A 23,636-nucleotide genomic window follows, 5' to 3' on the forward strand; every position below is an offset into this window, starting at 1 on the left:
TCTCTGTCAGCATGTCTGGCAGCAAAGTCTTCAGTACATCAGCAACCGATTCGGTGATTGAAGGCATACTGGAACCCGTGGCTGCAACCGACTCAGTCTTCCTGGCACAAGCAGCTAACTCCTGGGCTGACAGTCCAGTACACTGGTCACATCTAGTCTCTGCCTGGCACGGGACACGACATCCAGGACAGATGTCGTGTGGGTCGTCACCTTGACATGAACTTCATACATCGAGTACAAGCTCGAACAACACGAGATATGCTAACATCAGACATTTAGAATAGTTTTTCAATCTGTGAAATAGAAAGAAAAAACAACAATGAACTGCAACAAGCCTGTAAAATATGGCTCACCACGCATTGTTACCCAACAAAACACAACAAATTTGGAATAAATAACACTTAAAACAAGCGTTAAAAGCCAAAAGAAAATAGTGACAAGCATTATAAAACAATGGAGGAAACGAATCCATCATAATAAGACACAAAAAGTATGAAAAACCCCAAAGTCTGACTCCAAACAACAGAGCCAAAAAAACATGTCCGAACCAGACCAGCGAAAGGAAAAGAAGGAAGCTGAAGTCACATGACCGGAACTACAGGGAGCATACAGTGAAGAATTTTAGGCGATCCCATTGGCTGTTGAGATGTTTGGACCAGACCACTCGCGTGGGGGCGGAGGTGCACTTGTGAGGACAGGTAATGTGAAAAGAAAATATTGTTCTCTGAAATTATAATGTATGGCACTGACCCTTATAAGTCTGTTTGTAGTGTACATCTCACCTTTAAGTAGCGCATACAAAATGGCTCGATCAATATCTTTGTAGGAATAATCTGATTCAAACTTGAAAATAGTAATCTGAAATGGTAAAATAAAGGAAGGAAGGAAATGGTTTATTTAATGATGCACTCAACACAGTTTAATTATGGTTATATGGCGTCAGACATATGGTTAAGGACCACACAGATATTGCGAGAGGAAACCCGCTTTTGCCACTTCATGGGCTACTCTTTTCGATTAGCAGCAAGGGATCTTTTATATGCACCATCCCATAGACAGTAAAGGGCAAATATTCTTACAAAGTTAGGCATGTATTGTGCAGTGACAGCTAGACTTCACAAAAATGGTTCTAAATACATGTAATATCAAATAAATAGCAATCTAAACATCCAAATACATGTAATAATACCCAACAAATTAGTTAAGGGCCCATATAGATATCGTTGGTATTTTTCTTTAAATAAAGTCTAAAAAGTTGTGGTTTCTTCTATTGTAAGGTATCGATGGCATGTCCTAAAAATTCAAGACTTAAAAGAAAAATTTAGAGCAAATAAAATAACAAGTATTATTACTAAATTACCAACCACCGCATAATGAATCCTTGCCGAATACCATTTCGGCAGTTTTCATAAATACACGAAAACCCATCAGGTGCAAGATTTTTGTGTGTATCACAGTTTGGACTTTACTGAAACAATGTTTAGAAGTCATTTGTGATCAAAATAATGTGACACTAGCAAAGAAATTCCAAAAAGGCTACTGGCCCTTAATTAATTTTGTTGAGTATAATATCAAATCAAACATTAACAAATACATTCTTTAGCACAACCCTACCCTCCCACTTCCAATTAGGAGATAACCATATGGAGTTTTTAGATTTGCGGGTGTTTTCTATTTGATCCTGCAAATGTCATTTGAAACATTTGCGGGCATCAAATAGACAATAACACCCTCAAATCTAAAAACTCAATATGGTTATGTCCATTGTAAACTGAATTGTTTTTCTATGGAACTAACTGTATATTTTGACAAAAATACCTGGCTACAATCTAACTGTAGACCCTTGAATCATCAACTTCGCCTGTTCCAATTGCTAATGACATCACTTTCTAATGACGTCATTAGCTTTCTGGGTGTTATTTTCATCCCGGAAAAAGAATGTAATTAACCAATCACAATACAGAACACACTCGCCATCAGTTTACAATAGTACATACTATCTTATCTAGTTTTTATATGATGTGATTATGACATAATACCCAAACATATGTACAATGCGTGATATTTAACCCTTATCCTGCCGCATTCTTTTTGCTAAATTTAAAGAATTTTCACCTGTTCTACATTTCTAGTAATTTTATTAAAATAAATGGACATTTTAACATGAAATTAAACCCATATATACCATAATGATCCACCTACGTAATGATAGCATTTTGTAGATGGTTATTTTATTTATGTTACCATGGCAACAGCTGCAAATTTCAATACACAATGTTTTATTAATAATTAAGAAAACATGAATAAAACACTACTATTTTTCTTTTAATTTAAGTGTATGCTGTGATTTATTAAGCATAGTGCTTGATTTAAAGAAAAAATTAAGTAGACTGCCATTTTTTTCCCAAATAATAGGGTGCAATTGCACATACTGTCATCAACGCTTTTTGGTAAATTATGAAAATAATGTCCAACATTAACTATTATACATTTTTTGTAATATTATTAAAATCAGTTGACATTTCAGCATGAAATTACACACATATATACTAAGAATATCCACCTACATAACGCTAACATTTTATAGTCAGTTATATTATTTATGTTACCATAGCAACAGCTGTAAATTTCAATATACCATATTTTCATTAATAATTATGAAAACTTTAATTAAAAACTAATATTTTTGTTTTAATTTTAGTCTATGCTGTGATTTATTAACCATACTGATTGATGTAAACAAAAAATTAAGTCAACAACCATGTTTTTTCTGAAAAATATGGTCAGATGCGCATTCAGGCTATCAACGCATTTTTGTAAATTATGAACATAATTTCCAACATTAACTATTATACATTTCTGGTAATATTATTAAAATCAGTTGACATTTCAGCATGAAATTACACACATATATACTAAGAATATCCACCTACGTAACGCTAACATTTTATACTCAGTTATATTATTTATGTTACCATGGCAACACCTGCAAATTTCAATATACCATATTTTCATTAATAATTATGAAAACTTTAATTAAAAACTAATAGTTTGCTTTTAATTTAAGTCTATGGTGTGATCTATTAACCATACTACTCGATTTAGAAAAAGAATTAAGTAGACAGCCAATTTTGTTTTTGAATAATAGGGTCAAATGCACATACTACCATCAACGCATTTTTGTAACTTGTGGACATTGTGTCCAACATTACCTAGACACTAAAAATAGGTATACTATCTCTATTACTTTATATATCTTTGTCAAATGACACAGATTTTTAAAAAGGTATATGCCCTTTCACTTCCTGTCATTTTCAAATGAACATTATTAATTCTGTTCCCATGGTAACCAATGCAAAAAGAGGAACCGTTTCCCATATGAAATGTTTTAAATGAATTTATTTGAATACAAATCACTGTATAATGATGTAATAATAAGCTCCCAGCTGTTTACAAGAGAAGGGTGAAAATTGTGAATTCTGTTACCAAGGTAACCAATGCAAAACAGAAAACAAATTTCTAAAAAAATATCATTTTCAAAGACTGAGAAAAAACAACAATGTACATAATTGTACTATGGCTGTAGAAAAGATATATGAAGCTTATTAATTCTGTTACCATGGTAACCAGTTCAAAACTGTATGTTACCATGGTACCCAGATCGAAACTGTTACCATGGTAACCAATGCAAACTATTGGTTACCATGGTAAGGTATGTAAAACTGGAAACTATTTGCTGTGTGCATGCAACTTTTGGGTCATAGGTCAAAAGTAAAGGACACCAGTAATCAATAATTTGAGGGTACTTGAAAACTCCACATCATAACTGCCGCTACTAGGTGGTTATGGGGTTTGGAATCTTTTTAAATTGGACACTGCATTTCATGTACAAACTTTAAGCAGCAGCTATCTTACTATAATTGTTCTAAAAATTATTAAAACGTATCCATTCATTCCCAAGATTTTAGGGTACATAATTTTACCCTTCATACCCGCTGGCAGAAACCCTGGACACTGATATTAGAATAATAGAAATAGTAAAAAGGATTTTATGCATTTCAGTAATTTATTGTGACACAAGATACTTGCAATAGTGCTTCACACGGTCACAATTGTTAAAAAAAATAAAAATATCCATTCATCTAAAAAATGTTTTAAACCCAAAGAAACAAACATCAACATATGAGCCCTAATTAAAATTTAATATGTACCGTATACCAGGGGTGGGGAAAAGCCCTTTTTTCCCGGTCTGGGACCGATTCTCGATCTCTGAGACCGAAATTATTTTTTAAAAACGCGCGTTTGCAGGTTCCATTTTTGTCATTCTTGTCGGTCCGAAGCACCTGTCCATTTCTATTACTGGAACAAATTCCTATCGGTCAAGTGGACTGGCCAGCCCAGACATCGGTATCTCGTGCATTATTTAAAATAATAAATAAATAGTGGTCAATATGGCTGGTGTTTCAGACGTTTGTGATTTTAAAGTCTGCCTAAGTATATCACCAGTCACTGAAGTCGGACCTACTAGCCACTAGGCTAGCCATTTGTCAAAGTCACTGAGCCGGTCAAGAGATAAAACAGACGTTAACGATAGCATCATTCTTGGTTTAGAGAGCCATCAAGGTATTACACTCCAATTAAAACAAAGGACCCAGAATTTGCAACTGGTTACGATCAACACCTGTCAACACTTATGTACGGAGCTCTGTCGGGTCGAGTGTCCTAGTCCGAAGCAAGAGGCTTTTGTGCAATACAAACTGCTTGAAATAGCATAAAATATAATGAAATAATCTATAAATGTATTTATTGTTGACTGTTCAATGTAGTGTATCCAATAATTATAAAGGATTTTAAAATTAACAAAAGGTTTCCACCTTTTTTTTTAACAAGTGGGAGTAAGCAGAACAGCTACATGTACTGTTATCTCAAGAGCCAGTAGAGGTCAAATTTCATCCAATCAGTGATGACGTTATTACTCCATTTGTCTAAACATGTGCTAGCTCAGGCTGTCAAACGCTTCAACGGTGCCATCTTTTATTAATTTTCAGGACACAATACTGAATACTCGTACTTTTTATACATATATGGGAATTAAAATTCATAACTTTTATTCCTTTTTTTATATTATTTATTCTATTATGTAAAATATATACAATTTGTGGGGGTTTTCAATGATCATATGTGATTAAAAAATATTTTTTTCATGTTTTCATGTTTATCGTTTCGCGTTCATGATTCAAGATAAAACTATACAAATATCACTATGATTTTTTAAAAAACTATTTGGCAAATATCGTTTTTTAATTATTTTTTTTTTTTATTCCTTTCTCCCCCCCCCCCCCTCCCCCTGGTAGTGACGACATCAAGTGGTACCGATTGACAATTTTATTTTGCCCCACCCCTGCCGTATACATAATGTGTATCCAGTGTTGAACACTTATGCATGATACAAAATAGATCTAAAGGGTCACCTGAATAAATTGCCGACCACAACTACCAAACACATGGAGTGCGGAGCACCCATTTTCCTAGGGAGATTAAAATGACGAAATTCATGGTTTTGGGTTTTCCATGGGTGAGAGCAACTACATGTGTACCAAATAAATTTGGTTGGAAATGGTCTAGTATTTCTGAAAACATAATAGTTTAAATGCATTTGTCTACATGTATATGATAGATGGTTTAATGAATTTGTCTCCTACCTGGGGGGGTGGGGGGGGGGGGGGGGGGGGTGGGCGCAGGGGACACGACATTAACGAAATTTGCAAAATTGATATTTGTATGGAATTCCTGGACACGACAATTGGCTTAATTTTCCCCTATCTGTGCCCCACCCTTAGGAGAGGGGTAGAATGACCAAATTCACAAGGAAATGGGTCACGGATATGCAATTTCTATATAACTATTGTGAACTCCATCCCCACCTAGGGGACATTCACAAGTTATATACACTGGTCATCTATTTGCCTTTATATATTATTTGAATACTATTCAGGTATAGCATTTCGGGCAAATGAGCTGGCCTAAAACCTTTTCACCATGTATTTCCATCATTTTACTCTGACACAATATTAGTTATAATCCATGTAAAATATGTAGTGATTCATTTGCAACCCTATATAGCTGTTCAGGGCTGTAAAAAATATTTTTCTATTATTTTACACACACACACACACACACACACACACCTCCCCCAATGCATTCCTCCCACACCAGGGGCGGGATGCAGCCCAGTGGTAAAGCACAGTTGGTTTGGGATGGATTCCCATCGGCGGGCTCACTGGGCTATTTCTTGTTCCAGCCAGTGCTTCATGACTGATATATCAAAGGCTGTGGTATCTACTATCCTGTCTTTGGAATGATGTATATAAAAGATGCCTTGCTACTAATGGAAAAATGTAGGGTTTTTTCTCTCTAAGACTACTAGTCTGTCAAAATTACCAAATGTTTGACATCCAATAGCCGATGATTAATAAATCAGTGTGCTCTAGTGGTGTCGTTAAATAAAAAATAAAACACACACACACACACCATTGCCTCTACCCGTTAGCTGAGACCCTGCTGTTTGGCAGTATAAAGCTAATATGAATAATTGTTGTTATCCAGATTCAGGGATTTTCATTCAACTCTGGCAGAAATCTGCCTGCATCCCCAACAAAAATGAGAGCCCGTACGCTTAGGCCTACGCCGCTTCATTTTATTTATTTTTTTCATTTTTGGCTCTGTGGCTTAGGCCCTTGGAGAGGGAGGTCAGAATGTGTTTATGTGTGGCACAAAATGTAGTTGGAACTGATTAAAAAACATCTGAAGTCAAAAACGTGAAATGTTTATGCGTGAAGCACAGTAGTCCGAGCGGACGTAGAAAATGTGCTCCCTACCGCAACAGGTCACTTGAGATGTCACATAAGTAAATGTTTAAAACATTATTATCATGAATTTATATTTGTGCAACTTCTTCTGACATGTTTATTGACGGAGTGAAAGAAGAAGAAATCACTGGCAGTTGGTCCCGCGAAGTATTGTATCTGGGTCAAGTGTCGATAATATAGGTCAACTACACTTTGAAGTTTTTGCGATTTTTCTTTTATATTTTTATCAACAATATAGGATCGTTTTATGATTTGTGATTATTACATGTACATCCTGAATACAACATTTTATTTGCATTAAATAATTTGTTTAACGATTTTTTAGACAAAAACAATGTTTCGGGTCGTTGCCTACACAACAGTGTCCGCCCTGCTAAAGTACGTGGAATTTTTTTCTTTTAAGTTGTTACTTTAAAAAAATTAGTTATCACCGTATTTTTAAAATAAAAAATGTGATTACTTACTCTGAATCTATTGCAAACCATTATCCTACTGTAATTTTCACATTTTATATAGGTCCATATAGTTACCGCGCGATTTTTGGGGGTGTTGCGTAACACGAAAAAGGACCGTGTCGATGTTCTAAAAAAATTGGACCTCACGGTGAGGGTGTGTATACCCCCGACGCATCCACACCAATTGGTACTGTACAGGCCTGATGTACTAATGATAAGCATACGGGATCCCGTTTTGTTTTGTAGGGGTGGGAGAGGGAGGCTAATTTTTTCCCGAATTAAACGAAAATACCACCAACTAAAAAACAACATTTATTAGTTTTAGCGTTACTGCCAACCAGCTATATATAATATATGGTTTCAAACGAAGCACTACACAATTTTACATGGATTTAATTACAACTAGTATTGTGGGAGAAATGTTGGAAATACTAGTACATGATGAAAAGGTTTCAGGCCAGCTCAATTTGCTCGAATGTCTCTGTCGTATTCGCCCGAATTTTAGATTTTGGTACTAATAAATTTATCAAAATACAATAGATCCAACAGTGCAACACAACTACAGTTTACCTCATGATGATTAATTTATCTTTATATCATTTGCAGATGTGTGTGCAGGGAATGGGTGCCCCCCCCCCCACCCTTCCGGTCCCTGCTCGAGCAGATTAAAAAAAACAAAAGCAAATTCAATACATATTCCAGCAGAGCATTACAGAAATCCCCTATAAACTTCGCTCTCCAGACACCCTACCTAAAATCCCAGTACACATGCCTGATTTTTTAAAAATTGTCATCCACCATACAACATTATTACAAAACATTCACTGCTTATATACGCTTATTCATAAAAATAAAAACAGCCCCCCCCCCCCCCCACACACACACACACACACACACAATCCTTGGATCCGCGACTGGTACAGTATAGTACATGCTTTAATCTATTTCAATAATAAAAACAAAAAAACGGTGGCGCCACATAATTATGTGTGACACGCAACGAGAATGTTTTGTGATTGGTTATTGAAAATAATGTAGGTCAAGGTATTCTCCAGACTACTTCAGCAGATATTCGTAACCTATCGTTTGTAATTCATTTTTTAAAAATGAGAACAAATATATATCCACTCAGCAGTGATTAATACCAATGTGAATGTTGAAAAGGAAAAACTGGCAGAAAAACAACACACAACAAACAACGACGAACACCGAGCACATGTGCATATTCGATCATATAGGGCCTAGTCGACGTAACTGTTCAAGTAAACATAGCTAGTTAGAATATCGTCTGCTGTAGTATAAGTAACCACGTTGTAATTATTAATGAAAACAGCAGCACATGCAAGCAATGTGTACTACTGCTGTCAAACTGTATGCCGGGAAATGTGCTGTCACATGACCTGTTGTTTATAAATAGAAATAGGGAAATGGCGCTTTTCGATGACTGTTTATGCCGTCAGATTACAATTATTTGACTGTGTTTGTACCTTTTTTTAGGCATTAAAATTGATACTTGTTCTATTTTAATGCAACTGTCATAATGTAGTTCATATATAATAATATATTATGACAACTTTGTAGAGATAAAAGAAACCGCTACCAAAAAAACAAGAAACAATAACAAACAATAGCACGCGCCATTTGACGGGTCATTTTTTTTTCAAAAAAACATAAGATGTACAACAGCAATTTAGCAAATATTTGGATATGTCATTCTAAGACTATTTATTGACATTTTCTTACTTTGTGTTTGACAAAAATATCAACAATTAATTTAGAAAACGATTTTTAAATGAAAACAATGCAAAGTGATGTCATTGTGATGACGCTTGACGTGTATACACGTCAACGGCAGGAAACGGGTTAATACTGTTTAAGATTTTACATTTTTTGTGAATTTATCAAATTGTACCAAATCGTGTGGCATAATAACTGAATGACAACTTACGACAATGATACCAAATTGAATAATAAAACAGTAAGATAAAACTGTAAAAAAACAAAAAAACAACAACTGTGGAATAACAAATGTCGCTTTTAAAAATATATCTACATACCAGTCCCCTGTACTGTAACAATTCCTTCAAGCTACGAAGGCAATCATCGATTTTTTTCTTCTTGTCGTTCTCAGTTTCCTTATTCCAAACAAACATTTTCCGGGCCTTCTCTTTCATGTCTTCATCAAATTCATTGGGAAAGTCTGTCTTCTCAGGACTAAAACATAATTACATAATTACATAAATCACAACTTTAAAGATCATTGATACTAATTTTTCCCCAAGTATAGTTTATTTTTATTAACTACCCCAGTAAAGTACATCAATTAATTAATCAAATGCTGATGAATGTTAAACATTTGGTAATGTTGACAAATAATCTTCAGAGAAAACCTGCTACATTTTTCCATTAGCACCAAGGGATCTTTATACATTTATGTGTATGCACTCTACCACAGACAAGACAGCACATACTACTCCCTTTGGCAAATCAACAATAAAACATTTTATGTGTGAGCCAAATGTTTTGTTTTCTTTAAAGGACTTCAAAATTCACTGGGGCGAAACGTAGCCCAGTGGTAAAGCGCTTGCTCGATGCGCGGTCGGTCTGGTATCGATCCCCGTCGGTGGGCCCATTGGGCTATTTCACGTTCCACGATTGGTATATCAAAGGTCGTGGTATGTACTACCCTGTCTGTGGGATGGTGCATATAAAAGATACCTTGCTGCTAATCGAAAAGAGTAGCCCATGAAGTGGCGACAGCGGGTTTCCTCTCTCAATATCTGTGTGGTCCGTAACCATATTTCTGACACATATAACCGTAAATAAAATGTGTTGAGTGCGTCATTAAATAAAACAGTTCTTTCTTTCAAAATTAATAGAACTCTGATATGAGTACGACACAGTGTGGATGGAATTTTTTTTTTAAATGTCTACAGCAAAATAACATGACCTGGAAAAATTTGCTGTAGACAAATAAAAACTCCATGGCATTTCTGATTACTTCTAAGGTCGACGACAGTTGCTTTTCGCACCCTTGTTTTGGCTTCATACATAATAAATATAGCATACCGTAATTTTACCATATTTCATAAAAGGTTCAATGTTTTAATCACAAGATTCTCTTCAAACACATTCAGGTGCATTACCGTAGTAATGTTCAAACAAAACATTTTCAATAGCAATTTTGCATTGGAATTTTTCCATCATTCTTAAAACAGAAATGCCATGTACCCAATTTATCGTTATTGTAAGGAGATGCAAAGTGACATCATTGGAATGCTGGTGTCATTCAAATTCAAAAATAGCTATATTATTACAATGCTTTGCCACATTGAAATAAAAACTGGTCTACTAACCCTGACCCCTGTCAAATTTCTATAAGAAGAAGACAACGCTGTTGACAGGTCAGCATTTTTTTCTCTCATAATTCTGGACAAAATATTAAGTTGATGTTTTAAAAGATGAAAGAAATAAAAAGTACCTTTATCAAATATATCATATCAAAATATTACCATTGGATATGTTTTATTTATTGTGTACGGAGCCAAAACAAGGGTCCAAAACGTGACTGTCATCAACTGTAGCCATGACATGATAGAAACTGGTGTAGAGGCTGGGAGGGGTGAAGTAGGGAATAAAATAAAGTGCTTTTTTTTAACTGGAGCAGACTCTTTACTACTCTGCCCAGATTCTTCTTTTTTTTACTTCCCTGCCCCTCTTGTTTTAGGCAATACAACCATATGTTTTTCACACACTTTCATGCATACAATTTAAAAGATTCATTTTTTTTTTTTTTAATTGATATATTACCATATTTGACCGGAAATAAGCCCAGGGGGCCAAGACAACTCATTGTAAGCTTAGCATGGGGTGGGCTTATTCCCAGACAAGGGGCCAGTTTTGTTGAAAAAATACCCCAAAAAACCTAATAATTAAAATAAATAATAATTAAATGAACTAGGAAGAAAACGAAAAATGTCCAGTAGCACATCTATTAATTAGTGTTCTATTTGTTATTATTAAATAATAATTGTTTATTAATTAAATAGTTTTTTTTACTAGTATCTAATTATCAGAAACACACCTTCTATGTTACAATTACTTACCAGTGCTGTTTATTTACATTCAAAATTTAATGCTGAGAAGACTTAAAACAACAAACTCAATAGCGTATATACACGTTTCTGACAGGCAGCCATCTTACACTACAAAGAATTGTCAATCTAGGCCATTGTTCTTAGCCAATCAGAATAAGGTATTTGCCTAATTAGCATTAACTGCGGACCCAGTGTGGTGGTAAAAATAGACATTGGTTTTAGTTCAGACTTGGGTTTGGGTACTTCAAAGAAATACTGCAGGCATGAAATTGAAAACAATGTTATACACTGTTACTGTTAGACTACTAAATCTCACTGGTGGTAAAATATTGTGTTACATTTGTGTTTAGTTATCTGCAGGAGGTATGACCTTTTAAATGAACTTTGAGCAAACTTGCAGTTTTGTGTTATTTATAAGGTGACGAAGTTGGGGGTGGGCTTATTTACGAATGAGGGCCTAATTTCTTAAATGCTATCAAAACGGAGGGGGGCTTATTCAAAGACATGGGCTAATTTCCGGTCAAATACGGGTATTAAAATAAGACTTTAATGAAAACAGTAAAAATATTAAAAATCAAAACCAACTTTTTCTTATTCGACTGACTCTTATTGAAGCCCAGCGAGATAAAGTCAGCTGCCTTCCCCGTTCCCTCAATAATAACAACAGGTATCTTTTGACGGATGGACTCACTGACGGTTGCCATGGTGTTCACTCCACCTTCCACAACCAAGAGAACATTGGGAACATGAACACCTGATAGAAAATAAAACACTGACAATATGTTGTCAACAACTAGCAATTTAGTACTCGATAAAAAAAATCTCTTTATGAAAGAGTTTACAGAATGTCAATTTATTTATAATAAAAGAAAATAATATTGTTTAAAAACCCCCACCCAAAAACGTGATACTAATAAACAACATCTATACAGGCATTGTAATAATTTGAGACAGTTGTTTAGATATAATTATCATGAAGTTACCAAATGCCAAGAGAGGTATTTCTTCTTCTTTTTTTACAAAAATCTAATTTAAAACCCCCCAAAATTATCAAAATGTTTTTATTGAAGAACAAATAAATGCGAGGGCCACAGCACAGCACACAGCTTAAAACATATAACACTCTATTTGCAGTCAAAACTAATCAGACTTACTCTGGTTTTGAGCCACTCCTGTTACCACCTTTTTCGATATGTAACTTTCCAGGGCAGTTCGGAACTTGATCTCCCCTCCATATATGTTCTCTGTGCCATTGTCCACGAGTATGAAGTGAGTGTGGTTGTGATCTAGTGGAGCTCCTCGTGTGTCAGCCTGGACATCTTCACTGGCGTAGGTTGCTGGAAACAGGCCCTTGTCCTGAAACATAAGACCACTTTTTAAAAATATGAGATCAGCATACAGGGTTCGAAACTCACAAAAAAATATTGTGGTCCAAAAAATAATAATGCATATTGGCAAATTATGGTAAGCGAACCACGAACATGATTTTAATGTGGAATACAAATATTAATAGTGGCTCAAATGTTATAGCTCTAAAGAAGATAATATTATTTGGATGATTAACGCCATTATTTTTTAATAATTAAGTCGCCCAAATAGGACATTGGTTGCATTTGGCGACCTGGCCACAGGACGTTACAAGCCATTATATACAATCTTTACTGCTCCCACTTAAGAGTGTAAAGATATGATGATACGGTATTGTATCGTGATATGAGGTCAACACTACAATGCAGTAATTTATGGCAGATGTGTCACAATACATACACGTACCTGTTTTAGTTTTTAATAATTTTCATGAAAAAGATGATATGAAAATGTATGGACTTACATGTATATACATGCCCAAGTTGTACTACTGAGTTTCTTTACATGTATTTTAAGCAAGAGACTAAGTTTTAGACAGAAATACCATACAAGTGGCAAGAGGATCTAGTACATGTCACGTGAAAAGATGGTTTTTACTTGTGAATGTTTTATTTAATGACGCACTCAACACATTTTATTTACAGTTAAATGGCGTTGGACATATGGCTAAGGACCACACAGATATTGAGGGAGGAAACCTGTTGTCGCCACTTCATAGGCTACTCTTTTCGATTAGCAGCAAGGGATCTTTTATATGCACCATCCCATAGACAGGATAGCACATACCACAGCCTTTGATATACCAGTCGTGGTGCACTGACTGGAGTGAAAAATAGCCCAATGGGACCACTGACAGGGATTGATCCCAAACCGACCGTGCATCAAGCGAGCACTTTTACCACTGGGCTACGTCTCGCCCCACTTGTGAATGGAATACATACTTTACATAGATGATTCATCAGGAGTGTTTTTAATATGTAGAATATCAACCGAGTTTATGTTAATCGGTATTTGTCGAGGCTCTGCCAAGACAAATGCTGATTAACTAAAAGATATTGATACTTTATCAGGGTTTCTGCCAGAGGGTAAAACGGGTATGGCGCCATACCCAAATTTTATTTTTTTAAAGTTAACTTTTTCACAAAATTAATTACTTTTATCATTACTGTATGATTTTCTTAACTAAAACTCTAAACTTAACCCATTTTCATTCAGGGGATGCCCCTCATACTCCCTGTTGACTGTGGTTGCATTCAATTCCATAGCGCCATACCCAAAAATTTCTTTCTGGCAGAAACAGTTTATATATTAAAAAACACGAGTAGTGAATTCTATTTATCATATAACACTTTTAAAATAACATTTTAATTTGATATATAGTAAATTGAAGTTCTGAAGTTGCATTGTGATTAGCACAAATGTACTTTGACGTCACACACTTCAACTAAATCTCATGAAACATTACGCTCATGTATACAAGTCTTGTTGGTTGTAAATAAATGACCCATTGACAGCAAAACATCATTAACCAAATTAACAATGGTAAATATCAAATGGGTCTATGACATGGATATTATGGGTATGTTATAGGATAAATTTACTTATCACATATCGTATCATGACTCAAATATTACGATACGTATTTTATCGACACCAGCTGTAACATCAAACCTCTACTCCCATCAATTAATTTCCAAAGATACCGAAAGTCATAATATTATACAGCTCATACTGGCAGCAAAAGAAGATGAAAATGGTCACCGAGGTTACCATATGTTAAGAAACTTGAGAACGATACTTTTCTCTATAACAGTTTTAAGGAAACAATATTTGCTTTATGATGTCATTTTGTTTTCACCCGGTGTACATTAAAATTATGCCTACATTCTCAAAACTATGTAAGTATAACATATATAATAAATAATTTATGGAACGCATCCAAACATGCATTACAAACTCACGCTTTTTCCAACTAATGCGGATCTGTTGGATACGATTCCCCACGTGGCTATCCCAAGAGCCACCAGCTTCTGGTCTTGAACGCCATGGGCCATCATATATTCATGTATCGCTTCTCCAACAATCTGCATAATTCCTGTCCCTGTACCACCGGTAATTATCCAAGCTCCTGAAACATTTACAAAACAACAAATTACCAGGCTAATTATCATTATAAGACAGCAACTGGTAAATTTCATCGGCTACTGTAACATTTAATAGATGTGCATGGCTACATACACAGTAGTTATGGATTAAATCCTTTTATGTGGTGATACAAAACAATTGGCATATACATAAATTTATCTATAGGCATTTGAAATATACATGTAAAACACTGTTTTTCTCAAACTGACATCTCATACAACATTGATGAAAATCTGATAACAGGAAAAGTTAAAAGCAGGGGTGGGAATTGGTGAACTGTAAAAAAGAGGAAATCTAGAGGGGTCCCGGAAATTCTTGAAATCCTAGGTTAAAATCTGTGCCATTTGACACATTTTGGAGGAAAGGACGATTAAAATGCAAGGAAACGCAATGTTCCATGAGAGGAAAACAGCTGATCCAAGGAGAATTCCCACCCCTGTAAAAGAGATTATATTTATTATATTAACGAAAAATGGCTATAACATAACTAGGTAAAGAATTACAATTCCCTGATGAAGGCAGCGTGATGCCACCGAATTGTAGGAATAAACTGTAATGGAATTCTATCAAAAATATTCTTCAGTTTACACCGACACTACAACATGTCTAACTTACCAGTGCTGGTGGCTGCATGACACAAGCCCTGTTTTAGGATGTTCTTTAGCCGTGGCTTCATCTCAAAACGTTTGGCGCCACCCGTAACGGAGATGAGCAGTTTTGGAATCGGAAGATCCCAATACTTGGTAAGTATTTCCCAGACATTATTAAGGTCAGTGTCACTATTTAGTCGCACATACTAAACCAAAACAGATTATTAGTGACCTTTAAAAGAGATGGCCCATCAGCAAATAACACACTAAGTTATAATAATAAATGTTTAAGATTTGAAACCTATAATTCAGACTAGCACAGTGGCCTCTCTTTCTTGGAAACTATACAATATGCTATACAGTTTAAAGTTTGTTTTGATTAAAGACACCACTATAGCACATTGGTTTAGTAATTAATTAATTTATTTATTAAAATTTGGTACAGTAATTTTGACAGTCTTAGAAAGGAAATCCACTAAATGTTTCCATTTGTAGCAAGGATACTTTTATATGCACCATCTGAGACTGGATAGCACATACCAAGGCCTTTGATATACCAGTCATGGTGCACTAGCTGGAATGAAAAATAGCCCAATGACAGAGATTAATCCCAGACTGACTGTGCATCAGACGAACCCTTTACCACTGGGTTATATCAAAGATATATCAAAGTTATAAAACTGATCTATGGCCTATAATTTTCTTGACAGTTATTATGTTATCTCAAGACTCTGTTCCCTCGAGTTTGTTGGTTTTGTCCTTTCATAATGAAATTTGACTGTATTAATAACTATAAAACTTAAATACCGGAAAAGAAAAAATACTCTTTAAAAAAGAAACTTACTGGAGAGTTCCGTGTGCCATGACCGACACCTCTAAAGAAGATCTCCCCGAATGAATCACAGTTCATAGTCTTAGTGTGTGTTTTTGGTTTCCAATCGTCATGATCTGTATCAGGGTTGCATTCCAGGCTTTTATCCGTATGCCATTGAACCTCACGACCACACTTGCAGACGTTACTAAAGGACAGGAAATTACAATTTTATAATATATTTCACACCTTCAATACAGTTTGAATGGATGGGGGTAGGGTGGGGGAAGGGTCTTGTTGTAAAAAAAAAAAAAAAAAAAAATATATATATATATATATATATATCGAAGACATATTAGCAAAGTGTTTCTGATCAATATACACGTGTATACAAACAGTTGACATTGTATTATACACATAATATCATTTTCATCTGCAAATGTTTCGCAAATGATTAACAGTTTCCTTAATGCAGAAATAGATGGACAAAGAAATGACATGTCATCAGCACAACCAAAGTTATTTAGAAATACCCCACCAACATTTACATCCTATATATCATTATTATTTACTCATAATTCACTAGTGGGGTAAAGGTTATGAATAGGGTTGGGATGATTACTGGGTGAAATGCCAAATGCATTAAGAAAGATACAATATGGTTTGGTGGAGCAGAATATAAATATCTCAAATATTACAGCATATCTAAACTACATGTAGCTAAATATTTTAAAGTTTGTTTAAATTGCAAGTTACCTTTAACTTGGGCAAGTTGGCTGTTAATAAATCAAATAAGTGAACATTATAAACTCTATAATTTAAATTATTACCTTGTTGATTTACCGTTTCTTGCATACTGTTTGCATTCTCTTTGAACAATTTTACTGCTAATGAATTTTGCGATTTCGCCCTGAAAAATAGATATAGCATGTTATACTAAAAATTATATATACATATGGGTATGTATACAATAGCAGAGTTTATAAGCTGCTGTTCACCAAATCTCAAAATGATATTTAAATTTGAATATGGTGAAGATAGTCATCACCAATTTGCCACAAGCAGACACACACACTACACTGCACATATTCCTGAATCCAGGTACATAAATGTATGCTACATGTACATTTGTATCTAATGAACCTGGAAGTAAAGTTATATGTACTTATTAATATATAATGTATATTGTGTATTTGTAAGCAATCTTAACAACTTAACATTCAAGTGCATGAACAGACAGAACATAAGAGTTGGGTTTTATGTAACTAGCAAGGAGATTTAAATAAATTTAAAATTCCAAATTCTGTTACTAACTGAGCCAAAGTCCAAACCAGTGCTGTACATGTTGTATATGTAATGTATAAAGTCAAATTCCTCAGATAAAACCATGATAATACGATATATATTGCTTCAATAAATCAATAACTGAGCCACTTGTCTAAGATCACAATTACAAAATTTGTACCAATGGTACACTATTAAAAATGATTAACATTGCAAACTCTTACTTTATCTGGCCTTCTCTTTGTCGGCAAATCTCTGGTTTCCATTTCTTTTTCTTCAACCTCCTCACTTCTGAGTCGTATATATCGTCCACTCCATGTTTGCTCCGTTTGTGTTCACTGTTAAAATTGATGCAAGTACTTCAATCGGGATTTAGTGAGTATGGTAGTTTATACATTTTTGGTTTGTGTGTCCATTTGTTGCACTATTTTTGTTGAGAAACAGTTGAAACATTGTCCCACAAGTTTTGAATACCAGCAATATGTAATGTAACAATTTTTTGAACATAGAAAGAACCACACTTTGTTTCTACGTCGTTCAGATTAACTTGCGCATACATAACCCAATGGCCGAATGGGAAAATGTAAGGGGATTCCTGTAAAAGCTATGTCAGAATTATCAACTGTTTGTCATCCAAAAGCAGTGATTAATTAATCTGTCGTTAAAAAAAAACGTCTTCTTTTCATTACTGAAATTACGTTAATGTGGCTTTAACAATAGCCGGCTCAAGCACCTCCTATGCTAACGGTAACAGGATAAAGCCCCAATCAAAAACTACATTTGCTCATTAGCGGACATACTGACAGGCGTTGCACCTGCTGTAACTATTTTACCAGCAAAAGAAAAACAACCTCAAAATCACTGTTCATAAAAACAAGATGAATTAAAGACTGTACATTACCTAACTTTGTTTATCGGTTACTGACTAGGCATGCGATGACTTTAGTCTATGTAAAACAGTAATCACTAAGGCTTTGCTTCTACCCGGATGATGGGTAACTAGGCCGTGCACATGACGTAGGCTAACGCCGGTTCCGAGAATTTTGTTTAATTTTTTTATAATTCTCAGAACCGGCGTTACGTCACACGGCCTAGTTACCCATCATCCGGGTCTTTGGGGTGAAGCAAAGCCTTAGTGATTACTGTTTTACATAGGCCGGTAACTAGGCCGTGTATTTGTATTGTGACCTTCCCGATCCACAATAACCACTAACTGGATTAAAAACTTTAATAGACCGCAGAAGTCACGTGTACCAAGATTGATAAATCCGAATTATCCAATCATGGTACTAAACAATTGCCATGTGTACAAGTTATCACATGCAATTAAATACAATTATTAGATATATCATAACAGTATGCATGATTTAAGATAATTATATTTATGATTTAACATAGGGGCCTAATTATTTTATTTCCAAATATAATGTAATAACTAAACAATTGCAAAGTTGTTACTTTACAACTTTAAATTATAGTATTATTATTGTCATTCTTATTATATAGATGTAATGGCAACAGTGAAAATGTTCCACTGAATACATTCTTTTATTCTTAAAAAAAACCCCACCCCATTTTCATGAAATACTGAAATTATTTTGTTTTTACAGATTGTGAAATTATCTCATGATGTTGGCCTTCCTTACCGGTTGAATGCAGGCAAAAAGAAAATAACAATAAAAAAATATAGCCAACCTCAGACCTTGTCATCTAAGGGGAGTTATATCTCTCTCTAGCTACCCGTCACTCCCCTGAGATTAGTTCAAGGAGAATAATATATAGCTCCCTTTGGCATGTGCATATTAATAATATTTTAAATTGCCCCAATAATCCAAGTTAGGGGAGCAATTAATAACTCCCCTCAGTTATTTTCATGTCACGGGCTACAACCTACTAAAACATATTGTTACCTCATCAAACAAACATACAAATGTTTTAATAATAGGGTTTAACATGGTATATCTATTAATAAAACACAAAAAATTACCTGAGTAAATAATGGTTATTGTACCACGCGTTAGTGTCGGTCCCTTTGATTTTACCCGTGGTGTATCCCATAGTTAGAACACAGGTGTGTCTGACCTAAATTTTAGCGATTGCTGAATGGCACAGCACAAGAAGAAACGAATCCGGCAAGTGATGTCTTGAAATCTGAGCTGGATTATTATCACATCTTAAGCCAGTGTCTTTCCGCAACGTTAATTTTCAATCCAGACCCCGGCAACCTGATCTGGAAGTTGTTTGAACCATAATTATCATATGTCCTCACTTTGAGGTATTTCGACACTTGGTCTGTAAAATGCAAAAGCAAAATTGTTACCGGCATAGTGGCTGCTCCAACAAAACAGCGACAAGGTATCATTTGTATGCACTACCCCATTGACAGAAAAGTACATACCACAATAAAAAAATATCTAAATACAGTTTAATGCATTTGTCATCAGCATTGATTTGGTGCGTGATTAAAACTACATTCTCTGGAATATTTTTATTATTTAAGCATATAGAACAGAAAATCCAATTACGTTTGGTGCATATATGACGTCGCACTCCGCATTGGTTTCACTACGCTGGCTTATCCAGATAAAAAACAAAGCCAGTATTTTGAAAGTGGGACACTTTTGACGGGCTCGTACCGATCTCGGTTTTCATTGGCTTATCACAAGTATAGAATTCCCCAACAAGAGATCACATGAAATTTCGCAATTTTTGAACAAATTTAACTGTCTTGATTGAGGGGTGGTCTCATATCTCCAAAACATATTTATATCCATAGAGGTATAGTACAACGCCTTTCCAGAGGTCGGTGAGTGGGGGATTTGCCTTGAAATGTTTACAGTGGTCAGCTGTTGGCATACGCGTTACATGTAAGGGGGTGTTACTAATTACGTAACGCACTAGGGGCAGAGGAAGAGGGTACTGTGTTCGACTTACGTAACATTTTTCAAGACTATATGTTATTTTTAGACCTAAAAAGGTGTTTTTTTGGAAAATGCGCGGTCAGTCTTGGATCGATCCCCATCGGCGGGTATACAAAAAGACCATGGTATGTGATATCCTGTCTGTGGGATGGTACATATAAATGATCCCTTGCTTTAAAAAAAATGTAGCGGGTTTCCAAGGCGCATGTGCAAGGATTTCAGCGGGGTTGGGGTTATAGACTGTGTTGAGCGAAGTTTATATGGGGCCATGCTCCCCCCAAAAATACATTTCAATTTGTTTTAAGCTTGGGCAAGTAAGGGTTTCGACCTCCAATACCTCCCCCTGCACATGCATCCGATTACCAAATGTTAAACATCCAACAGCAGATGGAAGGAAGGATAGGATATGTTTTATTTAACGACGCACTCAACGCATTTTATTTACGGTTGTATGGAGGTCGGATGATTATTATATTTGATGTCGTTAAACACCCCCCCCCCCCCCTCCCTTCCCAACTTTACCCTTTCCAAACGAAATAATATTTGTTTGCATTTGTCGATTTTAACACGTAAAATTAAGAAGTGAAAACGTTCATTGTCTACTTTAGTATATTTTATTTTAAAAATATATACATAATTAATGTGTTACTAGTTTACAAACTAAACTTTGAAAGTTCTACTAACACTTTATAAAATATCAATTTTGAAATAGGAAGGTACGACTGTCGATAATGCGTTGTCAAGATCAAACCGGTTTTAACTAAAGACTAGTACCGTATCCTCAACCGAACGTTCTTCGTACAGCGCAAGATTTCTCTTTTAATTTTTTTAGACGAACCCTACAATTTGAAATCGGCAAACGCACGTGTTAACCGAAACTGACAACAGGCTGTCGTTTGTGCTTTGCCGAGCTATGGCGGCACAGACGACGAATCGAACGTATACTTTTGACGATCTCCGTTCATAGCGAACACACACGAGTTTTTTAAAAGTGCATTTGAGCTTGTATTTCATATTTGTACATGATGTTATAATATGGTAACCAGAGAATGTAACTTTAAGTATAATGTTTGTCTAATGCGCTCGTAGAATCATATACATGTACACACACACATTTTATTTAAACACACTATAGCAGTAACCACTTTGTTATAATGACCAGAGTTCCCTCATCATTGGAACGTCTGAAATGTTACAATTATTCCAGTTAATGTAATATCTAGATATTTTAGCCCAGAAAATATGAATGTGCATACATTTCAACTACTAGGGCCTACAATGAACAATATTTATTGTTAGTATGCATATTTATTTTATGCCATTTATATAAAGGGGTCGCTTCTTCTAACCAATTAGTTATAATATGAACTACCATGAACGGACTCCGATTTAAAGAAAAATACTTGACCTTTATCTACTAATTCATGTTCAACTATATGTAAAATATTATATAATGTCTATAAAATATACAATGACTAAAAAAATTACAATCCTGTGATGATGCCTTTGAAATAATATAAACTAATTTCCCACTATGCTAAGTAAATTGAACTTTTTTATTGCGTATGGTCATAAAACATTTATCATCTTTGGGCCGGCATCCTTTTTACAATAAACAATTCCCAGGCATTTTAATTTTAAATTGCAACTTAAATTTATTTTTTATATAATATTCAAATTGTCTATAAAATACAGACATAGCTAGATCATAATTTTTAACTAATGTTGTTGCATATGGGAGCCATGTTTAAAAAAAGAAAGAAAGAAAGAAAGGAATTTTATATTTAATGACACACTCAATACAACTACAGGTATGTGGTGTCAGACATGTGGTTAGGCCTAATGACCACAAATTATATATTTTAGAGAGGAAACTATGGGCAACTATTTTTTTTTATTAGCACCAAGGGATCTTTAATATATGCATCATCCCACAAGCAGGATAGTACATATCATGGTCTGTAACACCGGTTGTCAAGCACTCGCTGGAACGAGAAATAGTCCAATGATTCCACTAACATGGATCGATCCTAGACTGACCGTACACCAGGCCAGCACTTTACTACTGGGCTACGTCCTGCCCCCGGCAAATTAATTTAATTATATTATTTTTTCTCCAATACAAATCAAATCATTTATTTATATATGAATCATATAAACATGACATGGTATACATTGGACAACATACATAATTAGAACATAAAATGGTAAGATCAGACACATAGTAATAGTAATGATGACAATGATTATATACGTGTAGTAGTTATATGACATGTACACGTAAATACTAAATGTGTACAGTGTGTATATGCTTTTATTCAAGTTGGGTGTTGTAGTAGAGGGTCTGGCAAGTTAAACGTGCATTGTCTGGAATATTTTTATTATTTAAGCATTTAGAACAGAAAATCCCATTACGTTTGGTGCATATAAGACGCCGCACTCCGAATTGGTTTCACTTCACTGGCTTTTCTAAGTTAAAAATAAACCCAGTATTTTGAAAGTGGGACACTTTTGCCGGGCTCCCTCTGGGCTAAAAATAGTACGGTTCGGCTATTGTTGCATTACAAAAAACCGAGCGGATTCTAGCATCCAATTCCTAGCAGCCAATTACTAGTACGCTAACAGCCAATTTCAGCAGACACTCATGGCGACGTTCTAAACACAGGACTCATACGCCTTTCGATTGTTACCGTATCTCACACACTTTTAAACACACTGTTATGCTAATTTTTATTATTCACTACAACTTAAGAATTTTAGAGTTTTAAAGAGTATCTTTATATAATAACAACACAAAAACAAAATAACAACCAAGACTCATTTTCAGTCTTATTGTTACTAATATCCGTATAAATACAACTTAACCGTTTTATTAAGCACTTTTATAATATCTGAAGTATCACTTTAAAAATCCGTCTGTACTACGGTAATATAGGATGTCCAACTAAAAAGTTTCGTATAGCCCACACCGTACAGTTTGTGATAAAACATCAAAGCTTGTTTGTACTGAAAAGGGAGAAGTCCTCAAAAACATTTTTGTCCACTATAATTACAAGACTTTAGTTGCATACTTTCTGAAAGAAGATTTAAGCAAAG

The 23,636-nt window shown here is 34.9% G+C and overlaps 2 protein-coding genes across 2 annotated transcripts; both read right to left on the minus strand.

Moving 5' to 3' along the window:
• Nucleotides 1-223: 223 nt before the first annotated feature.
• On the minus strand, nucleotides 224-16,388 carry LOC121379706 (transient receptor potential cation channel subfamily M member-like 2). Its single transcript, XM_041508357.1, has 7 exons — nucleotides 16,369-16,388; nucleotides 15,550-15,713; nucleotides 14,751-14,917; nucleotides 12,576-12,777; nucleotides 12,007-12,175; nucleotides 9,395-9,538; nucleotides 224-293 (listed from the first exon to the last, which is right to left on the minus strand). Exons 1-7 carry the CDS (start codon nucleotides 16,386-16,388, stop codon nucleotides 224-226), a joined length of 936 nt encoding a protein of 311 aa, XP_041364291.1.
• Nucleotides 16,358-19,677, minus strand: LOC121379707. The gene is made up of 4 exons (XM_041508358.1): nucleotides 19,607-19,677; nucleotides 17,844-17,978; nucleotides 17,166-17,245; nucleotides 16,358-16,543 (listed from the first exon to the last, which is right to left on the minus strand). Exons 1-4 carry the CDS (start codon nucleotides 19,675-19,677, stop codon nucleotides 16,431-16,433), a joined length of 399 nt encoding a protein of 132 aa, XP_041364292.1. The 3' UTR covers nucleotides 16,358-16,430.
• Nucleotides 19,678-23,636: the final 3,959 nt, after the last annotated feature.

The sequence above is a fragment of the Gigantopelta aegis genome, chromosome 8 (assembly GCF_016097555.1).
Source record: "Gigantopelta aegis isolate Gae_Host chromosome 8, Gae_host_genome, whole genome shotgun sequence".
In the NCBI taxonomy this organism is placed as follows: Eukaryota; Metazoa; Mollusca; class Gastropoda; order Neomphalida; family Peltospiridae; genus Gigantopelta; species Gigantopelta aegis.

Bases quoted from the DNA above. Each gene is read 5' to 3' on its own strand.
- LOC121379707 (XM_041508358.1), bottom strand. From the start codon at position 19,677: ATGGGATACACCACGGGTAAAATCAAAGGGACCGACACTAACGCGTGG. The intron at 17,979-19,606 runs GTAATTTTTTGT...TCCCGATTGAAG, and splicing joins AATAACCATTATTTACTCAG to TACTTGCATCAATTTTAACA. The intron at 17,246-17,843 runs GTAAGAGTTTGC...TCTATTTTTCAG, and splicing joins CAAAGAGAAGGCCAGATAAA to GGCGAAATCGCAAAATTCAT.
- LOC121379706 (XM_041508357.1), bottom strand. From the start codon at position 16,388: ATGGCACACGGAACTCTCCA. The intron at 12,176-12,575 runs GTAAGTCTGATT...ATTTTCTATCAG, and splicing joins AGGAGTGGCTCAAAACCAGA to GTGTTCATGTTCCCAATGTT. The intron at 9,539-12,006 runs GTTGGTTTTGAT...ATTATGTTTTAG, and splicing joins AGTCAGTCGAATAAGAAAAA to TCCTGAGAAGACAGACTTTC.